Here is a 23,694-nt window from a genome sequence, read left to right on the forward strand (position 1 = left end):
AATTTATTATATCACTGAATAATAGTTAACACTTATTCTTATTAAATAAGCTGCCATTTTGAACACATGTAGAGCGCTAATCAGTTATAAATGAGGTTTTTCATTATTCTGTTGAACACAAATGAAGATATTTTAAAGAATGTTGGTAACCAGACAGTTGACGGCACCTATTGACTTCCATTGTTGTAAAAAGAATATATATATATATACTATAGAAGTCAATGGGTTCCACCAACTGTCTGGTTACCAACATTCTTTAAAATATCTTTGTTTGTGTTCAACAGAAGAAAGAAACTCATACAGGTTTGGAATAACGTGAGGGTGAGTAAATGATGACACAATTTTAATTTTGGGTGAACTATCCCTTTAACTCCAGATTAAACTCAGACTGTATCCATACGTCCCAGAGCGATAATTCAGCTTGTTGTGAAACGAGTGCATTTGTTGTGGCCGTACTTCACAGAGCGGTTTCATTTTGAACAGAAGCCTTGAGCCGGATCTATCCGCATAGCTGAGTGTGCCATGAATGTATATACATATATTATATATGAATGTATATCAAAAGATTAGTGTGAAATAAAGCTGCTACTGCAGCTGTTGTCAAGACCCTGAGTTGTTATTTTAGTTTTGGAGAGAGACAAATGTCTGACTGAAGGCTAAGACGCCACGTGTGCACCTCCGCCCCCCTTCCCAGAATTCTCTGTCTTTTGTGCATGCTGTGTTTTTGCACTGGACAGATGAGGTCGACGTATAAGGGGGTGGGTGTTTTCTCCTCAGTTGAACCCTTGGCACCAGACACAAAGAAGGCTCTGTGCACACTTGGTTTTGACCCATTAACCATCAGCATGGATTTGGCGCCATCCAATGTCATTGTTGTCATAGACTCTATAGGGAGGATGCATGAGGTAAATTAGGGGTGCTGTGCTGTAATGGTTAATAAATAGCTGCTACTTTCTGAGCTACTCATCAACTTCCAACTGCTAAAACAGCTGATTGATCCCTCATAAAAGGGGATCTGCATGAGAACACTCTGTATCCTGCTGAAACCTGCTGAAACCAACCAAAGTTGGTTTGCTGGCCTTGGCTGGTTTAGTGTGTTGGCCTGCTGGTGAAGTGGTCAAAACCTATTTAGACCAACTTTGGCTGGTAAAAGATGATTAAAGTAACAACTGCGGCTTGTGACAAAGTGTGAATCTTATTGGTTGGCCATTTTTCATCGCAGTGTGATGGGAAAGAAATTAGAGCACATATTTGTCGCATTGACGACAAACGAATGTTGTGGATCGGAACAGATGCTTTAACAGACGTTCAGTTAAATTTTCGCACCGACAATCTGTCTTGATGAACATTTGTTTTTGAGGGTCTGTCCCCATCTAGATGAGGGTCTTTATTTGTGTCTGTGTGTGGATCTGTTCTCCAGAAATCCATCTTGACAACTGTTGAGAGGTAGACAGGTAGGGTGTGTGTGTTGTCTGTATGTGTGTCATTCCTGGATATCTTTCTTGACAGTGTTGGACAAGGTGTAAATCAGGGCTGGTGCTAAAAGAGATAAGTGCTTACCCACAATCCCCTGGGAGATCTCCTTGTGTTGGTGGGCGTGACAGGTTGGGGAATGCTTACGAGACGGCGAGATGTCGATTGCTTGTCTCCTAAATATACACCTTTTAATCCACATGTCAAAAGAGATTTACGGTCCTTGACCTTTCAAGGTCACAAGAATGAGAGAAAATGCAAATAAGGGACGAGTGACCGTGATTAAGGAGCAGGAACTAGGCATTTAACGCCAACTAGATATAACTATATAAGTATCAGAATTGGGTCTGATCGAAATCAAGAAGTCCACTAGGGGTTGCACAGACTAATCGACTTTAATTCTCTGCCATGGCACTTTAAGCTTGACGTCGACTAGTTGCTGATCATGGCCTATAGAGGGCGCAACAGGATAAGAAATCTTTGTAGTCCACTTTTACGCTCTGTTTCCAACAGTTAAAATGACAAATAAATGCTTACACTGAGAGCGCTCCACAAGATATGTTTGATTATACCATCTGGATGCTCAAAGTTGATCGGCTTATTGTACGGGTAAGTTAATCGGTGTTCTAAACTAATGCACGCTGCATTGTAACGCAGAGACATACAGAAAGTAGCTCACACATCACATGCAGAAAGGAGCGCAGAAATGTATTGTCAACATCTGTATCCAATTTAGAACGAGCAGAAACCTGTGAGAAATATAACGACCCAAAGACAAAAGAACTGATAAAAATAAGCTGTGTATGAGCAATAGCCTTGTGGGCATCGCTGTGTCATATGCCATAGCTGTGTTCGAGTCTCAGCTCGAGGTTCAGGTTTATTTGTTCATTAATGATGTCATCAGCGACTAGTCGGCGTCGACTTCAACTTTAATCACATAAATGTCGACTTAAAACAATCTGAAGTCGTTCAACTTCTAAATTAGTCAAATGCTTTTCTGTGTTTTCTGAATATCTAATTACAGAAGCTAATGTTCCACTATTGAATGTTTTGTTCCTCTATTGGAGTGTCACAATGTACCGGTATTGACGACAGCAGTGATATTAAAAAAATTAAATAATACTACACATCTGATATTACTAACTATCTGGTTGATACTCCAACATAGTAGGTGGTGGTATTGCACCTTTAGGCTGGTTGCCACCCGTCATAAAAAGAAAGACAACACATTGTGTAGTTATTACTGCCACAAATAATTATGTTGGAAGATATTCTCTACCCACAGAAAAGTTGTCCCGCCAGTGTGGGAGTTTTTGGATTCGAAAATAAAGACGGGTTGTCGTTAGACTCCCTGTATGCAGGAAGTGTTGCTCAACAGTAAGTCAAGTCACCTTTATTTATATACTGCTTTATACAATACAGATTGTTTCAAAAGAGCTTTTCAGCGATAACAGGAAAATGATTCATTAATGCAAATTCCGGCTGTACAGCAGCTGTAAAAGAAAAATAGTGTGATTGTTCAGTTGAAGTCAGTTCAGTGTTGATTCAGTTCCATTGTAAGGAGGATCATCAATTATTGAATGTTAATTTCATCTATAAAGCAGTTCTGCAGAAACACAGTGATGTCATCATCCCGCTCAGTTCAGCTCTTAGCCTATAGTGTCAGTGCAGTCAAAACAATAATATTGTTGAATATTAAATGTGATTTATTCTCGTATGCTTTTGTACAGTTATTGCCTCCCTTCACTCATAATTTGAGTTTGATTCATTGGCCAAAAAAGAGGAAACACAAAGTTAAAGATAAATTTGAATGATATCATTATTATATATTTTTTATTATTTCTATAATCCTGATAATACCATTAAAGTGAATTAATTTAGACACAATAATCATGTAGTGAAATTTTGATATCATATTCCTTTTCCACACTGATCTTATTTTGTAGGCCTATATCACTGATTTTTCGCCCTTATCCCTTTATTTTGTGTCCCAGTCATTTTGACTTAGAGATTCATTTATTTTTCCCGAAAATGCTAGGTAATGTTATACATTTTTTTTACTGTTTTGATCATTTTTGGCCATTTTTTGGGGGGGGGGTGGGGGTTTGAACTTGTCGCGCTTTTAGTGTTGACCAGCCTACATAAAAATATTATATATATCTTATAAATATTATAAAAAGTTTTTTTTTTTTCACTCAAACACGGAGGTACATAAGCTTAGATCAATAAGGTCTACAATAAACCACTTCCAAAAAGAAATACAATAATCGCTAATAAGGCCTGTAATTTTTGACAAGGTCCATTTTACCGGTCCATCAGTTCTTAGAAGTGCTGTTAGCAAGTCATTTTTGAGACAATGTTGTATCTTGTATATGTTGTCTTGCATTGGTAGGATTTTCCTCTATCCTCTGTCCCACATTTAAGATCTTTTCTCCATGGATGAGCACAAAAGCCCAGTGCTCTGGAATTCTCCCTCTCTTTCTCCAAGCTCTTCATCTTTGCTCTGATCTGTTTCTTTCACGATGTGTGCTGAATTGGTGTCAGCGCTTGGGCAGTCTTCCCTGTGACATCCCGTAGTGCTGTAAAACCTCATGATGAGAAGTTGATGATCTTTTCTAAAATACTTGTTTTCTTTCCTCTCCATTACTTCCACTGTTGCTGTTTGTACTTCATCCAGTGTGTGTTGCCACATTCATTGGAAGACGCCCATGTTGATGCAGCCGTGCACGTATACTTCCCTCAGATGGACTTTTGATAGGCAATATCAAAAAGGCTCCATCATATATGACCTAAGCTCTTGAGAGCTATGAAAAACATATTTTTAAATCAGCAGCTAGATGGTTTGAAGTTGAAGTGTGGCTGAGGAATTCTTTTGTTTGGGAAAAAGCCACCATCTACTCTACTTTTCCATCAGAAATTTGACCTTTTGTTCACATGCTTTGTCTTTTTGGACTCCCTTCCATTAGGGTTCCTTGTTTTTTAACTTTCATCTTGACTGGATTGCGATGATGAATGATTTAAATGAGTCCGGTAACTGGGATGTTAGGATGAATTCCTGGAATAAAGCAGCTCACTGAAGCGTGTGGAACTGTGAGTGGAACTGAGAGTTAATGAGTGTGAGGGGTTAATGTGGAACACTTATTACAGCCATGTTCGTTAAGAGCTAATTAACGCGCATGCCAGTTCTTTGTGTGCAGATAAAGCCGCCTGTCATATAGATATTGTTTGGAAAATATGTGGAATGCTAAATATACTTCATAAGTGTAAACTTTATTTTGCCTGATAAAACACACATGCTTGCTTCCAATGAGCAGTATCCATATGAACAGTGTACACAATCCTATCTTTTAAAAATTTTAGATCTACCTATCTATCTGTCTGTCTGGCTGGCTGTCTGTCTGTCTATGTTGCTCTGTCATCTATCTATCAATCTATCGATGTGTTGTTCTGTCTGTCTGTCTCTCTGTCTGTCTGTCTGTCTGTTTATATGTCTGTCTTTCTGTATGTTTCTGTCTGTCTGTCTCTGTCTGTCTGCCTGCCTGCCTATCTGTTTGTCTTTGTCTGTCTCTCTGTCTGTCTGTCTGTCTGTATGTCTGTCTTTCTGTCTGTCTCTCTGTCTGGCTATCTGTCTGTCTGTCTGTCTGTCTGTCTGTCTGTCTATCTGTCTGTCTCTCTGTCTGTCTGTCTATCTCTCTCTCTGTCTGTCTGTCTATCTCTCTCTCTGTCTGTCTGTCTGTCTCTCTGTCTGTCTGTCTCTATGTCTGTCTGTCTGTCTGTCTGTCTGTCTGTCTATCTATCTCTCTCTCTGTCTGTCTGTCTGTCTGTTTATATGTCTGTCTGTCTTTCTGTCTGTCTGTCTGTCTGTCTGTCTGTCTGTCTCTCTGTCTGTCTCTCTGTCTGTCTGTCTATCTATCTCTCTCTCTGTCTGTCTGTCTGTCTGTCTGTTTATATGTCTGTCTGTCTTTCTGTCTGTCTGTCTGTCTCTCTGTCTGTCTGTCTCTCTGTCTGTCTGTCTGTCTGTCTGCCTATCTGTTTGTCTCTGTCTGTCTATCTCTGTTTGTCTGTATGTCTGTCTATCTCTCTCTCTCTCTGTCTGTCTGTCTGTCTGTCTGTCTGTCTGTCTGTCTGCCTATCTATCTCTCTCTCTGTCTGTCTGTCTCTGTCTGTCTGTTTCTCTGTCTGTCTGTCTGTCTGTCTGTCTGCCTATCTGTCTGTCTGTCTGTCTGTCTGTCTATCTATCTATCTGTCTGTCTATCTCTCTGTCTGTCTGTCTGTCTGTCTCTATGTCTGTCTGTCTCTATTTCTGTCTGTCTGTCTATCTATCTATCTGTCTGTCTGTCTGTCTGTCTGTCTGTCTGTCTGTCTGTCTGTCTCTATGTCTGTCTGTCTGTCTGTCTGTCTATCTATCTATCTATCTCTCTCTCTGTCTGTCTCTCTGTCTGTCTGTTTCTCTGTCTGCCTGTCTGCCTGTCTGCCTGTCTGTCTGTCTGTCTGTCTATCTATCTCTTTCTGTATGTCTGACATGTAATGTGTGAAGAAAAATATAAAAATTAAGGCACGTTAGAACAGAAGATAATATTTTTTTACCAATTATCATTTCTAGTCAAAAAAAAAAAAACATTGAGAACTTACTGTGTTGAAAATTACTTCTAGGAAATTGACAGAATTATTCTGCATAACCGAACTCTTACTTTTCACACTTTTACTCGTTTATTTTTTGTAAAACTCCCAAAACGTGCAGAAGGGTCCATAGTTAAGGAGGAACATGCCCTAATGTACTTAGTTATATTGACCATTTAATGAGAAACATTGTTTGTGACCACGTGTCAACAAAGATGTATTAACATGAGAAATGAACTAGTTAATCAATTCTTCAGTGAAAGTGTATTTTATTCTATTTAATAAGTAAGTGTCCATTAGCTGTAAGTACAGAGGTTTAACAAAGGCTTTTTCCTTGTGTGTTTCTGTCTGTAGCTGTGCATTAACATGGTGAATGAGCGTATCCGGCAGTACACAGCAGAGGTGCTCTTCCAGCAGGAGCAGCAGGAATGTCTGCAGGAGGGGGTTGCCATGGAGACGCTACGCTCCCTCGGCAACCAGACAGCGGTGTTGGACTTCTTCTTCCAGGTACACAGTCGTGGCTTTCCGAGAGCCGGGGAAAAAGCTTTTTCCCCACCCCGAGGCTGTTGACCCTGTACAAGAGCCCCTCTGTTGTCTCTTTAATGGCTGGTGCTGCTGTCTCTTCATTTACTGACTCAGTAACGGATGCACCCGCTGACTCTTTTATAAAGGCTAACACGCATCCAGGCTCGTTGAATTCCCTTAGGTGTCGCAAAGATGTGATAAAGCCCATCTTTTAGACTATGACTCTATTAGCCGTTTGTCAGATGTGACCATTTTATGAGTCATGAAATGACTTCTTCCTTTGGTCGAGACCAAGTGACACAGCGGTTTACACACATAAGCACATTTTGTCTCGCCACACACACACTTGTGCTCTACCTCTCCTCACTGCATATATTCTGCGTATATTTGAGGGGGTTTTACGGCAGTCTATTTCATGTTTTCACACATGTCCCTTGCTGATAAACAGCTGCACCAAGTCTGCTAAATTTGTTGTAAAAGATTTAGAAGGACCGTTTATTATTCCTTGGGCAGTGGATGCATTTTTTTTTTTTTTTAATCAACTTTAGGTTTAAATTTATATTATAAATGTATAAGGGAAATTTTATTTATTATGTCCTGTAACTGGTCAGCATTCTTTTTTTGTCATGCTTATTTTTTTATTTGTTTTTGTTTTGTTTTGTTTTGTGCTTTTGTTTTGCATTTTGTTTTGTTTTGTTTGTTTTTTGTTTTGTTTTGTGCTTTTGTTTTGTGGTTTTGTTTTGCATTTTGTTTTGTTTTGTTTGTTTTGTTTTGTGCTTTTGTTTTGTGGTTTTGTTTTGCATTTTGTTTTGTTTTGTGCTTTTGTTTTGCGTTTTGTTTTGTTTGTTTTTTGTTTTGTGCTTTTGTTTTGTGGTTTTGTTTTGCATTTTTGTTTTGTTTTGTTTGTTTTGTTTTGTGCTTTTGTTTTGTGGTTTTGTTTTGCATTTTGTTTTGTTTTGTGCTTTTGTTTTGCGTTTTGTTTTGTTTGTTTTTTGTTTTGTGCTTTTGTTTTGTGGTTTTGTTTTGCATTTTTGTTTTGTTTTGTTTTGTTTGGTTTTGGTTTTGTTTTGTGCTTTTCGTTTTGTTTTGTGTTTTTGTTTTGTGCTTTTGTTTTGCTTAGTGTTTGGTTTTGTGTATTTATTTATTTATTTATTTATTTATTTATTTATTTATGTTTTACTAGTTTTTTAAATGGTCCTGCAGTGTGTCAAATACATTTTTAAAGATGAAATTATAGAAATACGAATACTTACGAATGCTTAAAATTGAAAAAAGTGCTGTAATAGTAAATTTTATACTAGTTTTAGTTGAATTATGTCATACCACAGGGCATGTAAACTATGGGATCAAAGTATTTAATGGCATCTACTCGTTTTACCTTAGTAGTAATAAAATGCATGGCATCATCATCATACTTTTCCAAGTATACACAAGATCTTCCAGACAGGTCTTATTTTTGGAGCAGTCGTGGCCTATAGGTTAGAGAGTCAGACTCCCTGGGCGCAACATCAAAAATGGCTGCCCACTGCTCCGGGTGTGTGTTTGTCACGGTTTGCAGTGTGAGTGTTCACTGCTCCTAATGTGTGTGCACTAACTTGGATGGGTTAAATGCAGAGGGCAAATTCGAGTATTGGTCACTATAATTGGCCTTCACATGTCACTCTCACTTTATGTAGGCCTGTTTCTTTTGAGTGATTAAAAATATGGAAAATAGGGACAAATAACACACTCAGCGGTGTTTGTTTGTGCTATCATGGTTTTTCAGCAGTTCTTACACTAAGAATTGGTCAAAGATTGGTCAATCCTTCCATGCTGCTATATATATATCCCATATAACCCATCTCCTACATAGCTGTGCTATAGTTTCATGTCTCTCATAGCACTCTATAGTATTTTTCTTCTCATATAATAAAATAATAATTTCAACTCGTGCTTCATTTTGAAATAACTGTGTAATAAGCTGGTACAGTCAACCAGTCGTTATCATAAAATTAATCCCTTCAGGCTAAAGTTAAATATTTGATCACATTTGAGTTTATTTTGCGCTATTGACCATCCCACAGTACATTATTCCTTTCTCATTTTACCGCAATAGCCCTCAGTGTAACTGTGTGTGTGTGTGTTACAGAAGCCTCAGGGTTTGCTGTGCATCATTGATGAGGAGAGTCAGTCCCTCAGGCCATGTGAAGTCAACCTTTATAAGCGAGTGCAGATACAGCTGGATTCCTCCTGTACGGACGCCGTCTCCCTCACAACCAAGGATGGCAACGGGAACCCCCCACCTAAAGACCAGGGCCCATCGTTTACTGTCAATCACTACGCCGGCAAGGTGGGTTACGGGAAACTGCGAGTTCACACATGCTCATGCTGAGTTCACGGTCATGTGCTCAGTCGGGGACTCGCACACAAACACAAACCCAGTCACACACTTCTGAGAAGTCCTCCGGAGAGTCAACACGCTATGTCATGCTGAGCATGAGGGTTATTATTAGGGGTGAACTCATGTGTGTTTGTGTGTCCTATATTGCAGATGACCTACGACCTGACGGGCTCATTGGACAAGAACAAGGATGTTCTTCCCCAAAACATCCTGTTTGTTATGAAAAGTAAGGATTGGGAGTTTTGTGCCATTTTCAACCTGTTGACGTTCAATAAATTGGACCATGGTAACCGCAGCTCCTATCAAAAGCTGTACTGTTAAACATAGTTTAGTGTAATAACAAATTGACTATTTTGCCCAATATTTGTTTGTGCTGCACTTATTAGAGTATCAGGTGGCTTTCCAACATTCTAACTCTAGACTGTTAAAATCAGTAGTGAATCAAGCATTATGACACAAATGTAAAGTGTTCAAAATCAGTCACTTAAGCTGTTACAAGTTAGTAGCTTCACTATTAACTAACATCTAGTTAATCCCCAACAAATGTAATCTTAACATCCGTACCTGCTGCAGTGCTTTTCCTGGAAGTCTTGACATTCCACCTCCTCTCCCCCACGTTAAGAAGGTCAGAGGTCGACATGAGGCAGGAGCGTGTGCACACGTTGAGATCTGAATGTGCCGCTGTTATGTTGTTTGTGAGGCTGTTCGTGGGGGATGGTGTAAATGAGGGGAGACAATTAGCTCTGGCGCCTGGCGTAATTAAGCTCCAAACGTGTGTAGCCCTGTGTTTATTTTCTCTCTCCATCTCTCTCTTCCCCCTTGTGCAGCAAGCGAGAACGTGCTCATCCATCAAATGTTCCAGTGTAAGCTGACTCAGACGGGCTCATTGGTTCCCCACCACCAGAGAATGAAGCTTCGTGGGCCCAAAGGCACTTTGCTTAACAAGAGCACTACACTAAATCCTGCCAGAGATGTCAAGAAATATGTGGAACTGAACAAGGTACTTATTACATAACTGTGGAATCTTCACAGCCTATTTACACCACTTAATTTTTTTTATTTGCAAAGTATTTTCATTTGATATATTTTTTTATAATTTTTTTTATGTATTTTTTTGTTTTTGTTTAAATAAAATAAATACATATTTTTAGACATTTATATTTGTATAAATATTTGTAATATTGTTTAAAAAAAAATATATATATATTTATTTATTTATATATTTATATTTATTTTAAATGTTATATAATATTTTATAAAATAATATAAATTATTATTTAGTTATTAAAACAACAAATAAAAGAAAAATAAGTAAATACATATTTTTATTAAATATTTATGCACTTAGTTTTTTTTTTTTTTTGTAACATTTATTGCAGCGTATTTTATTTATATGTTTTGATGTATTTATTTATAAAAAAAATGTTTAAACAAAATAAATACATAATTTATACATTTATATTTGTATAAATACTTTAGGTATTTATTTACATATTTTTGTAAAGGAATTGCATTATAAAAATGTGTTTTATTTGTTGTTAATTTAGTTTTATTTAAATGTATTTAAAAAAAATCTATATTTTATATAATATATTATAAAAAATATTTTTTTTTATTTATTATTAATAACAAATAAAACAAAAAATGCATATATATGCATATACTAATATAATAATATAATATATAATATAATATACTAATATAAATTTATTGTCACAATAAAAACAAACAAAAATTATATATATATATATATATATATATATATATATATATATAATTTTTTTTTTTTTTTTTGACAAAAGCAATAATGATTTGTTGAAAGAATGAAGAAAATTCAGCATCGGATTTGATCTGAATTGTTTGGCTGTGGAAAAGATTCAACACTGCTTGGGATATTCAATAATAGAATTAACCAATACTTTTTGTTTTGCGTCATTTGGTCACATCAGACGTGTGAACAGACCTTTGTGTACTGTGTGTCGTGTGTATGTGGGCTTCCCTCCATCCACTATGACGTGTTTCTGAACTAGCGTTATGTTTGCACTCCGTGTGACTTTACAATCCTCCACAAACGCATACAGTGGCGATCATACAACACATGACTCTGCCACAAACAAGTGGACATAGTCCATGACCAAACAAACCGTGCCTTTTCCTGAGCCTTTTTATTTTTAGCTTATCGAGCCTGTGCTAGGAAGTGACCTAAATTAGACACCGTCACCCCAAATACATTCTGTTCATTGATCAGCTTTCCACATCCAGATATCCCATTCAGAGAAAACACAGGGCTTTAACCGACCACGTCACACCAGGCACAAACACACACACAAATGCGTCACTCGGGGTGTTTGCTCTTCACACAGCTCTATCTCTGCTGCCTTTCTCAGTCACCCTCCTCCCTTTCCTATACTCGCGGCCTGTTTTTCTCTCAGACTGAGTTTGTGTTTCAGCGATGTGCTGTCAGTCTCTCGTTTCACTCTTTCTCTCTGTCACAGACATTAGCTCTGAGCTCATTTCTAGGGTCAGTCTCACAAAAACATGTCAGAATTCACCATAAAATCATAAGAAACAATCTGAAATGAAAAAATACTAGTTGTAGAAACACTTATAAATAATAAAAAAATATATTTTTATTTTTTTTACAGTATAGTAATGAGAACAGTAAAGATTATACGTCTTCAACTGAGAGTCCAGAACTGTTTTGTCCAAAAAAAACGAAACAAAATCAGTTAAATTTAAAATCTAAATGTATGTGTATAATGATTATTTGGTTACACTTTCGTTTAGTGTCTAATCCTCAGTATTAACTAGTTGCTTAAGTTATTAGTATGCATATTACTAGGATATTGGCTGATTATTAGTACTTATAAAGCACATATTAATATTCTGTGTGACAATATTCTACGTCCCTTATACTGTACCTAAGACTTAATCACTACCTTACTAACTATTAATAAGCAGTAATTAGGAGTTTGAGCCAAAAGTCATAATTAATAGTTAGATATTAGTGAGAATTGGATCCTAATCTAAAGTGTGACAGATTGTTTTATCTGCTTTGCAATTTTAATGTCACATCAACGTGTACATTAATAAACTGCCATATTAAGGACCATATAGAATTCAAATATGTGTGTGAATATTAGGTATTTTACAACTTTGCACATGTCTTAACCAATCATAATGTATTGTACAGAGCCCACATTCGTTGGAAAAAATGAATTGCCATGTTATTGTTTTTTAGTTTGATCTCTCGTTTCAGATAAATCATGGCCGTGTTGTACTAATTTGTTCCCTAGTTTTAGTCAAATTTTGATAAACGAGGGAATGAATTATTAAAACGTGGCCACAATTTACCCAATACAAGGGACCAGCTTAAAGAATTGGCCACAAATGAATAAGTCATGGTAATGTTCAGAATGTCTTTTTTTCTTCCCCATGTCATGTTTATTGCTGTTTTGAGTCTTTTGCTAATAGTTTATAATGTGACGCAACTGTTTTTACCCCATTTCAGTCGTTTTGTCAATTTTATCTCTTGTATCCATCAAATTCCAAACAAAATGAGATAATAATAATAACTACGTAGTTTTGTCATTTCCATCGCAATATTGTGATGCAAAGCAAACAGTGGTCAAAAAATGTCCTTCATTTTCTTTATCCAAAATATAATTTCTTTATTCTTATGATTTTGCGGTGAAATATGACCCATACTGTACATTCTTGACATGTTTAATGAGATTCACCCTCGAATACTGCCTTTTATCAATCAAATTTGACCCTCGCTTTCTTCTCTTTTGTCTTTGCTTCTTCAGTTCCTGTCTCTGTCTTTTAATCGTATATGCCATCTCTCCTTTCCTTTTCTTCTGTCAGTAGTCAGGTCAGTGCTGTAAAGTGTGTGTCATCATCATCGTGTGTATGAGCGGTCTAATTGGCACAGTCTTATATAAGAAACCCAGTGTGTGAGCCACTGTCACCCCTGGTTACCCACATACCCTGGTTACACTCTTACATAAGCAGTAATTCAGTCCTCATAGAGTGACTGGGACAGTAATATAAAGTAACATGATGTGATCCTACTGCAGTTTGAAACAGAAAATCACAAATGAGTGGTTTGGTTTGACTTTTGACGAGAGAAATGGGATGAAAAGCTGAGGCAGTTTTTATTTTACTTTCTTTTATAGTGTGTCCTGAAAATTTAGCATGGTGATGGTGTTTTCTGGGAATCAGGGCACCCCGAAGAGATTTTGATTTAAACCAGCAGTTTGCTGCGAAATATAATCATTTTCTTTCCTACTGAGAGACTAAATGACTGAGCCGTGTCATCAGTGTCTGCCCTTTTCTACCAGAACAGCTGTTTGACTGAAGAAAAACAAACTGTTCCTTTTTACACTGCACAGTTTGTTTTTAAAGCAATATTATATCACTTTTAATTGACACTTGGGAAATATATATTTTGATTCTGACACCAGCTGTACTGAAAAGAACAGATAGTTGTCCCAACATGTTTGTCTTATGTCAGCAGATCAGTACTGGGAGAACAAGCCAACAGGCACGAAATTGCTCTGTCTTGGTATTATTAGGTTACTTTTTATTATTTGCATTCATGCATTTGGTATATTATTTTAGCCAAAGTGACTTGCATTGCCTTTTAAGGTATGTTTTGATCAGTATGTTCGTTACAGCATATGAACTAAAGCCATGAACTTGGCATTTCTAATCCGTAAGAGTAAGATTTTTATTTTATTTTTATTATTATTAAGCAAGGGCACATTAAATTCATCCAATTTACAGTAAATACACTTATACTGTTGCAAAAGTAAATCTGTTTCATATAAATGTCATTTAATTCTATAGAGCGCAGACTGATAGGTCCTTTACATACAATCTTCAAACAATCACATCATTACCGCATGGCACACGCTGATTGGCCTCTGCCGATTCTGCAGCCAATGAGATTGCTTGCTCAACATTTAAAGGGAACCTAAATTTTACATGGTGTTTGAACAAAAAGGTGTGTTGGCGATGTGTGTTCACATCCCCCCTATAATGGTAAAAATCCACCCACTCCTCTTATTTTAATCCCCATAAATCATAAGCAGTGTCTCAGAACAAGCAGATTCTACAGGCCCCGCCCACGACTGCTGACGGACTCTGCTCTATTAGCATTAGTACACAATCCGCCATGTTTATCACTTCGCCAGAGCATTTAACAGCAGAATTCAAGTAAGAAATGTATTGTTATTAAAGCTACTAAAGTTATTCGATCAAAAGCAGTGAGTGATTTTCTGTTTTTCTTTTGTTGTTTGATTTATATTAACACATATATAGCAGTAGGTACTGTATATTACACTGCTTTCACTTTAATACAAAGATCTAATATACACATGCAATTTCTTTACTTGACTGCGTTTATGTGAACGTTTTGTGTTTTTGACATAACCTTGTGTATATTTGACAGTTTAAGAGCAACATTAACACATGAAAGAGAACTTAGTTTAATACTCACGCGACTCGCCGTCTGACCGCCAGCTTTCTGTGCGCGAGCTTCGGATGTGTACATGCAATAAATGCACATCCTTGAATGAGCGCGGATTTCTAGCGCATTTTACTTGAACTTCTGATGTAATATCTATGTTTTGACCCATTTGAGAGGCGGCCAAAATCTGAATTTAAAATGGACGAAATAAAGCTCTCTATGAACTTGCCGCGCTGACTGACATGCATGCACATGAATCACCCAGACACACACACACGCTCAGATCAATATTGTTAGTTACTGCATAATACATTTTTAACTAGCAGAATAATACAGCATCATGACACACAAAGTCTCACTTTTAGCTATGTCTTTTAGCTATTATAGTATTTCTAAGGGCAAAAACATGAACTTTAACTATTGGCTTAACATCAAGTCAGCTGTCACTGTAGCGTGAGGTCCTGTGCGGTCGCACACTTGGCACAGCACTTGCAATGGTACTGCCAGTAGCATATAGCATTAGCTCCTTAGCCTGAGCTAACTCGATCATGTTGAGCTAGGTGGGCGTGGTTTCAGCACCCAGGCACCTCAGCTCCACCCACGTCCCGCCTCTTTGCCCATTTTTAGTTATCCGGGAGTGAAGGCCAAGATGGCAGTCCATATTTTCTTACAGTCTATGGGTGGGAAGCAGCAGCTCATTTGCATTTAAAGATACATCCACGAAAACAGCTTGTTTTTCCTTCCACTCAAAAATGGGCATTCACAACATTGTATAATAAATGATCCGTGGGGTATTCTGTGCTGAAACTTAAGACACGTTCTGGGAACAACTGAGACTTGTATTACATCTTGTAAAAAGGGGAATAATAAGTCCCCTTTAACATTGCCATATTCATAAACATGCTTAAACTATTTGGAGGGGTTTCATGATTGAAACATTGTTCATTTGATCTTTTGTATTCATCAAAGAATCCTGGAAAAAAGTATTGTTTTCCGCAAAAATATTAAGCAGCTCAACTGTTTTCAACACTGATAATCATAATAGATGTTTCTTGAGCAGCAAATCAGCATATTAGAATGATTTATATGTGTGTATATCCACTTACTCCACTTATCTGGAACAAAATCTGCATGAATCTCACTGTATTTCATGAATCATGATGTTCAGATGCACTACAGACAAAGAATCAGACACATAGTCATAAGTTAACTATAATTCAACCGTGACTGCAATCTAGAGTGTCTTACAGTGCGCTATTTCCCAGAAATGACCCCCTTCAGGGTTAAAAGGGCACAATGATGATATAGCAGAACTATGATGCCGGTAACTTTCCAGTTTCTGAGTCACCTGTAGTTCAAATTAAATTAGCTGATTTTAGTACTTTAGTATTAATGACCCAGATCCATTAAACCATTTGAACCATTCCCACAAATGATATGACGGATCCAAGTAGAGATTCAAGTACAGGACGTAAGTTACTGTATCAGGATTATGAGGATAACTAGTGCTGCTTTGGATTATGACTTATTGACAAAGGGAACGCATAGACACACTCAGCCTTTAACAGAAATAGTGTCGTCAGTATTTCCCCTCTGGGTGAATATACAGAAGACTGTGTGTATTTTACTATGTATGTGTTTTTGTTTTGTTTGCTCTTGCGTGATTCATTCATAGCTCTTACAACTCGGTTGCCATGCCAACATCATCTTTAAAGGGCATGAAGATGAATAGTCACATCTAGAGCGCATCTCCTTCCTCTTTCTACTCTCCTGATATACAGTGGCCTTGCTAACACTAAAGTCATTCTTAAAAATGCATGAATGTTATCGCAATAACAACATATCAATGAAAGTGACATTTAATTTAGAGAAACATAGTACAAGCACACTTTAAGCAAAACATAAAAAAAAAATGAATGAAATGAATGGAAGAAATGAAAAGTAGGACAAAATATCTGGACTCTTTCTTGTCAAACGTTTAGTGGATGTTCTTAGTTAATGTGATGAACTAAATCTGTGTGAACTTGAGAAGAATTTACTTTTTTCTTCCACTAGTGCTACCTTAAAGGCACAATATGTAACTTTTTTGCTTTAAAAATGGCAAAAATCACTATATCTAAGTTATATATTTGTTTTAGTTGTGTACTTGCATTATCCCGACTGTTTCCAACAACTTTCAAACCAGGAGAAATTTCGAATTTAATTCGAAGACACGTCCCTTTTCTTTATTTCCGTTTTGTCGCCGTCAATGTCGTCATATCCGCGTTGTCCCTGGTTTCCGCTCGTACTGCCATAGCAACCAGAGCCCTCTGATAGTAACCAAGGCGACTGATGTGGACAACTGTGTAGTTCGCAATGTCTATTTGCACACTGTTGTTGTTTCGTTCAAACATTATGGACCATGGCAAGCAGACTTTGGATAAAAAAGGAGAACTAAAACGAGAATCAATATCAGCGCGGTGTTTTCGAGATGCCTAGAGCTCCCATAGACAGTATATAAATGAGAGCTCCACGTCTGAGACTTCGACTGCTCCTACATGTACTTTATTAAACAGGTGAGCACATTTACATAAAACTAATCAATGTTATATAGTTCAACAATGATAAAATGTTAGAATATGATCTGTATGTTATTCTAATGTTGATCTAGCTTACTGCTAGTCTCATACAGACAAACTAACACAAATTTCAACACATTCAAATGCAGTTTAGTGTGATAGTGTAACGTTAGACCGAGTGAAACAGCGCTGCGTTACCTCACAAGTTTAATTTGTCTAATAAACTGACCTGTGAGTTGTAATTCTGCACTTGCGTGTAGTTCGGTAGAATGAAATGTCCATATTCCTTTTATATCCGCGGGACTCGCGTCGCGTGTGGAGCTGATAGCTGTCTCTTAGCAATCCCGACCTGCTTCATATCACAGTCATGATAAAAACATCTATGTATTCACTCATCCATAAACATTATTAGATCGGTCGGCTTGACGTTGACGACAAGATCCATAATTCTTAGCAAATGAATTCCCTAGCGGCGAAAAAAGTTACATACTGTACGTTTAACACCAACTGATTTTAACCCTATTAAGCCTACTGTATCATATTTGACACGCATATTTCTAAGGCCTCTAAATTATCAGCATGATCAACACTTAAAAAAAAAAAAAAAAAAAAACTGTTGTACACAATCTACTACATGCCTTCTTTTGTCTGATTGATAGTTTATGAATTTTAGCAAAAAAAGTATAGGTGTTTATATATTTTTACTTGGTTATCCATCATTTTTTTAGGGGAAAAAAATAATGTCAAAATGTGAGTATTGAACTACCGAACTTTGGTCATAAAAATTTGCATTATTAATTATTAAAGACATTACTGAGAGATAAAGAGTGACAGCTGATATATCTATATCCATTTTATGCAAGTAGTCTGCTGTACTTTTATGAAGATCTCAGTGTTATGTTTCCATCCAAAGGTGAAAATTGAACTTATGCTTAATATTGCATAAAACATTTGCGAATAAATCAGCGTTTCCATCCCATGTGTTCAAGAGAACAAAATCTTCACTTCCTGGGATATTGGCACAACATATCTAATGGAAATGGAAGTTGCTGCAATAGGGGATGCTACTGTTTCTCTTTTTTCCTACATCAGACTTGTCTCAGAGCACGCAGATTAAACGCTGTCATGTTATCTTGTGTTCGGATTCTTGGTTTTTGGGAATGCAATCATATGCGACAGTCCTGGAAGGGAATTTAAACAAATCATTTTGATGACAGACTTCGGGTCAGACATTTCAAAATGATCAAACTAAGTTTCGAGATGCTGTGTAATGAAATTGGTCTGCTGGTTAATCCAATCACATCCTCTGTTGAGGCAAAGTCTTTTGTTGCGCATGGAGGGATTTATGCAGTAAATGTGTTTCCATCGTAGTTTGTCTTTTTATCGGATAGAAAATGTATCCGCCTCAATTGACCGCATAGGTTTTTTTTTTTTTTTTTTATGCAATATCCCATAATGTGCATACAAATAGGTGTATGGAAACATAGCTATTTATTTACTTTGCAAGCTATCAGAATTTCATCCTACTTTTTGACCATATAAATATCATGTTTTTGCTCAGTTTGGGCTTCTGAATAAAACTTTTTTTTTTTTTTCATTATGAGCTCCATATATCATATATGGTCCATAAAAGTGGTTCAAAAATCCAAATATGGTACTCAACGAAAAAACACACATGCAAACTTTTTTTAGATAAAAAAACAAAAAAAAAGATCATAAACTTCATATAAGGGTTCATATGGAAGCTTGTTTCCGCCACAAAATAAAACATTTTAAAAGAAAATTGCGACATTTTCTCACAATTGCGAGTTTACATCTCGGTCATAATTTCGAGATATAAAGTCCGAATTGCGTGATTTAAAGCCTCAATTGCTTGCAAGTCTTGCAAGATATAAACTAAATTCTGACTTTTTTTTTCTCGCAGTTACGACTTTTTATCATGCAATTCGGACTTCATTACACACAATTGCAACTTTATATCTCGCAATTCTGACTTTTTTTTTCTCGCAATAGCGACTTTATATCATGCAATGCTGACATCTTTTCTGTTATAAAGTCCAATTCTAAGGAAAAAAAGACGGACTTTTTTTTTTCTCAGAATTGCACGTTTATATCTCGCAATTCTGACTTAATAGATATAAACATTTAATGCAAACATGCAAAAAGATTTTTTTTCAGTACCAAACAGTACGAATATATCTTATAATTCTGACTTTATAACACACAATTGCGACTTTATATCACGCAATTCTGTAGTCACAATTGTGAGATAAAAAGTCGCAATTACCTTTTTTATTTTATAAACAAGCTTCCATAGGTTCATGTCATAAACTGTTCCATTAAAGATGTTTCTTAAAAAATAACATGTTTCTTTTTTTCTTTTTTTTTAATGTGTTAAGTAAAAAAAAAAGAAAAAAAAAAGGGATTTTATTTAGTGGTAAATAAAGTTGGATGGATGGATGGTCTAAAAGTCTTACTTGTATTTGCCTCTGCAGCTCCTGAAGAAGAAGGGAGCGACGTCCTTCTTGCAGAGGCTGGAGCGCTGTGGTCCAGTCACTTTGGCAGTGCAGCTCAGGGTAAGTCCACATTAGAACCACTTCCAGCTCCCAAACCTGACCTGATCCAACCCAGCCCATCCAGATGTTCATCGCACTCCATGGATTTAAATTCCTCTTTCCAACAGCATTGGATCTCATAATAAAGCCTGCAGATTCACAGCACAAAAAGTTGCCTTGCATCTAAACAGTATAGATCTGCCAGGAAAGACATCTCAAAGGCCCATGTGTTTGTGATTTGAACAACACTAGAAGTGTTCCAGTGTCGTGCCGGTCTCATAGGCCCAGTGTGGTTTGTGGCCTGCTGATGTTTTAGCGATTAGGGTGGGTGATTGTAGATGGTATTGGATTCTGTATGAATGAACAGCAGGCTCACTGTTACTGTGGGAGAGAAAAGCTCACTGATGTCTTCAACACACCATCACTGATCTCATATGTAGAGATGGAAACAGTCATTTTAATGTATCATAAAATTCAATACTTACAAATAATCCTATTTATATATAACAAACTTTTGAACAGTAGTGTACTGTATGTCCGCTGTACTGTTAAGATTCAAGAAGCTTTAGATGCTTCACAAAACATTGGTCTTTAGATGGTTATTTATTAGTGCTGGGCAACGATTAATCACGATTAATCGCATCCAAAATAAAAGTTTGTGTTTACATAATATATAGTATTTCTAGCGAGAACATGTCTGTTTGTGAACAAGAATGTGACGTTATTTAAATAGGGAGGTGTGTTACAAAGGGACACTTGGGTTGGTAGAAAGGGGGAGGTGTGTGAGTTTATGTTGAAAACATCAGGAACAGGAATCAAATTATGTTCATGATTCTCTGTGAATGTCCATATTTTAATATCTTATTCCTTATGTCTTTTGTTTTAAGGTTTTAAAAATCTCAGTGGATTACAAAATAAGGAATGTTTGTGTGTGTGTGTGTGTGTGTATATATATATATATGTATATGTATAAATGTATACATGCATGTGTTTGTATTTATATGTACAAAATAATCATACAAAGTACACACGCATATATTATGTAAACACAAACTTTTATTGTGGATGTGATTAATCGTTGCCCAGCACTATTATTTATATATTTTGCTTTAGTGTGCCAGTAAAAAAAAATATATATACTGTATATATATATATATATATATATATATATATATATATATATATATATATATATATATATATATATATATATATATATATATATATATTATATTTCCAAACATTCCTTTCGTTTTTAAAACCTTAAAACAAAAGACATAAGGAATAAGATATTAAAATACGGACATTCACAGAGAATCATGAACCTGATTTGATTCCTGTTCCTGATGTTTTCAACGTAAACTCACACACCTCCCCCTTTCTACCAATGCAAGTGTCCGTTCGTAACACACCTCCCTATTTAAATAACGTCACATTCTTGTTCACATACAAACATGTTCTCGCTTTAATCATGACCTCATTCTCATGCCAACGGTATGCAGGTATGTGTTCATGCTCACACTCGCTAAGACTACGTGACCTGATTTCATACCCTGTTTCTGCACCAGGAGATATAAGGGGTAATGCAGGGGTTTATGTGAAGAGCACGCAGTGTTCCTGTGTAATCTGTCCCCTCTGTTCAGGGATGATTACATCATGAAGAACATTCGATGCACACCGTTCGCACAAACACATGCGGTATTTACCCACGCCTAAATAGCTCCCAGACAAGTGCGGGAGAAGCAGCATGAAATCCTTCAACAATAATAAATAACATCTAAGCTAATGTGTTTTTCATTAGCGTTCACCCTCACGGAAAGATGGAACAGTCGTAATTGGCAGCTTTTTTTAATTTGTCTTTGAATGGCTTATTGTACAGTATGTTACGGCCTGCGGCGCCGTCTTTCCCGTCTTGTTTCTGTCGGCTGGCGTCAGTAGAAATGTCACATGGCGATAGCAGGCTCATTGCCGACCGTGCTGACACAGCACAGGCTCATATGCCTATGACATCATCATTTAGATCCAGCTTTTTTGGGTTTGTTCCTCGTAAGTAAAGTACGGCCACACCGAATCTTCATGTGCAAAGCTCAGCAGAAACTTCTGCAGATTTACACATTCTACACATCAATCACAGTTTATTAAATATTTGTACTAAATTTTATTGCACTTTCCGCTACCAATATAACTAGTTTTTTCAGCTCCATTAAAAACCCAAAGTATATGTAACAGAGGCTAGCAAGTAAAGAGCTGTGCAGGTAAAACCTCACTCCCCTGGCCTCAAGAGGCGCACTAGCGACTGACACTAAAGGCTGTGGTCTTTAGCATCCATGCTAGTGCGCTCACCTCCCATGCCGGAGACGTTAAAGGGATACTTCACCGATTTTTCATATTAAACTGTGTTATGTCCTTAACTAAGACGAGTTGATACATAACTCTCTCGTCTCAGTACGTGCACTCAATCGCTCAGGCGCGCGGTAAAAAGGTTAACTATAATGTATGGCGGAATAGCACTTGGGAGCACTTCGACTTGGCGCAGTAATATCATCACTCCTGAAAAATCCTCTCCCTCTCACTTCTGTCATTAGAACCAACGTGACTTTTTACTGCGCCGAGTCGAAGTGCTCCCAGTGCTATTCCGCCATACATTATAGTTATCCTTTTACCCGCTTAGAAAAGCGCCACGTTTTATTTTGTGTCACCATACTTGGTCGTGTAACTACTCGTGTAACTGTATTTAAATAGGGAAAACGTGGAGGTGTTTGGTCGCTTCTAGCTTCATCTCTGTCTGGATCCTAATGAATGAACTGGGCTAAGCTAAGTGCTATCAAAGTGTCGCCGCGCGCCAGAGCGATTGAGTGCAAGCACTGAGACGAGAGAGGTATGCATCAACTCATCTTGGTTAAGGAAATATTTCACCTGAAAATGAAAATGAACTCTCCCTCTTGTGGTTCCAAATGTGGCATTCCTGCAGCTCAAACAGTAGAGCATGGTGCTAGCAAAGCCAGGGTTATGAGTTTGAACCACTAAATGTAAACTGATGAAGTATATTTACCTTGAAGGCAATGTCGCTTTAGATAAAACCATCGTCCAAATGCGTAAATTTGACTGATTCTGTGTACTGGCCGCTCTTTTCCAAGAATCTGGACTTTTAAGTTCCAAAGTGACAAAAAAAGCAACACCCAAAATGTCTATACAACCTATGCACTATATTTCAAGTCACCTGAAGTCGTGAGTCACATGCACAGCATTTATGGTTCAGTTAATTATTTTTATTTTTTTATTTTTTGTCATTTCAGAGCTTGACAGCTCCAGTCCCCATTACTTTTCATTATATGGAAAAGAGTGGCCTGTACATTTATCATTTATTCTCCTTTTGTGTTTCACCAACAAAAATTTTTTTTATTTGGGCGAGTAAATGATGACAGAATAAAAAATTTTGACTGAAGTATTTCTTTAAATCCATTCTACAGGTTTTCTCCCAAAGTTAGTGCAGATAATGCAAAATAAAAAAAAGCAAACAAACAAAAAAAAAACTGGTTTGGGCCTCCTCGTAAGTGGTGACAGATGGTGAGAGGAGGATACACCACGACTCATGTTGCTACACAAATGGAAGCAAACAGAGTCATTGAGCCTAACTGATCTGTCTGAATGTAACGTCATGTAAACAACAGCTTCACCTGTGTTCTTCTCCTGCTCTGTCTCGTTCCAGAACTCTCTGTGTGAGATTACCAGTAAGCTGCAAGCATGCACTCCCCACTTTGTCCAATGCGTCAGGCCCAACAACGCCGGAAAGCCTGATGTGTTTGACAGCTTCCACGTGTCCTCACAGCTCCAGTATGTGGGGGTTCTGGAGATGGTCCGCATGATCCGGTATGGATACCCGGTGCGACTGTCTTTCACCAGCTTCCTGAGCAGGTGAGATCCTCAACCCCTCAATTAGGCGCTGTTGTTAGTTGTAAGGTACTTTCCATGACTAGGGTACAAATAGCCTAGGTGTCCCATTTAAAAGCACTTGTTCTTGTTCTTGTTCTTGTTCATGTTCTTTGGACTTTCTATTCATCAAAGAATCCTGAAAAATTAAATAATCCACCGTTCCACAGAAATATTAAG

General features: G+C 37.1%; 1 protein-coding gene across 5 annotated transcripts in view; it reads left to right on the plus strand.

Annotated features, from left to right (window-relative positions):
• Positions 1–23,694, plus strand: part of myo16 (myosin XVI) — a 227,586-nt gene that overhangs the window by 154,321 nt on the left and 49,571 nt on the right. For all 5 annotated transcript variants that reach the window (XM_084421067.1, XM_084421065.1, XM_084421066.1 and 2 more), the window contains exons 22-27: positions 6,448–6,600; positions 8,747–8,947; positions 9,149–9,224; positions 9,826–9,998; positions 19,525–19,605; positions 23,294–23,499. In XM_084421067.1, the coding sequence (XP_084277193.1) occupies positions 6,448–6,600; positions 8,747–8,947; positions 9,149–9,224; positions 9,826–9,998; positions 19,525–19,605; positions 23,294–23,499 (890 nt within the window). The remainder of the gene's footprint in view (positions 1–6,447; positions 6,601–8,746; positions 8,948–9,148; positions 9,225–9,825; positions 9,999–19,524; positions 19,606–23,293; positions 23,500–23,694) is intronic.

Source organism: Rutilus rutilus (assembly GCF_951802725.1).
Source record: "Rutilus rutilus genome assembly, chromosome: 10".
Lineage (NCBI taxonomy): Eukaryota > Metazoa > Chordata > Actinopteri > Cypriniformes > Leuciscidae > Rutilus > Rutilus rutilus.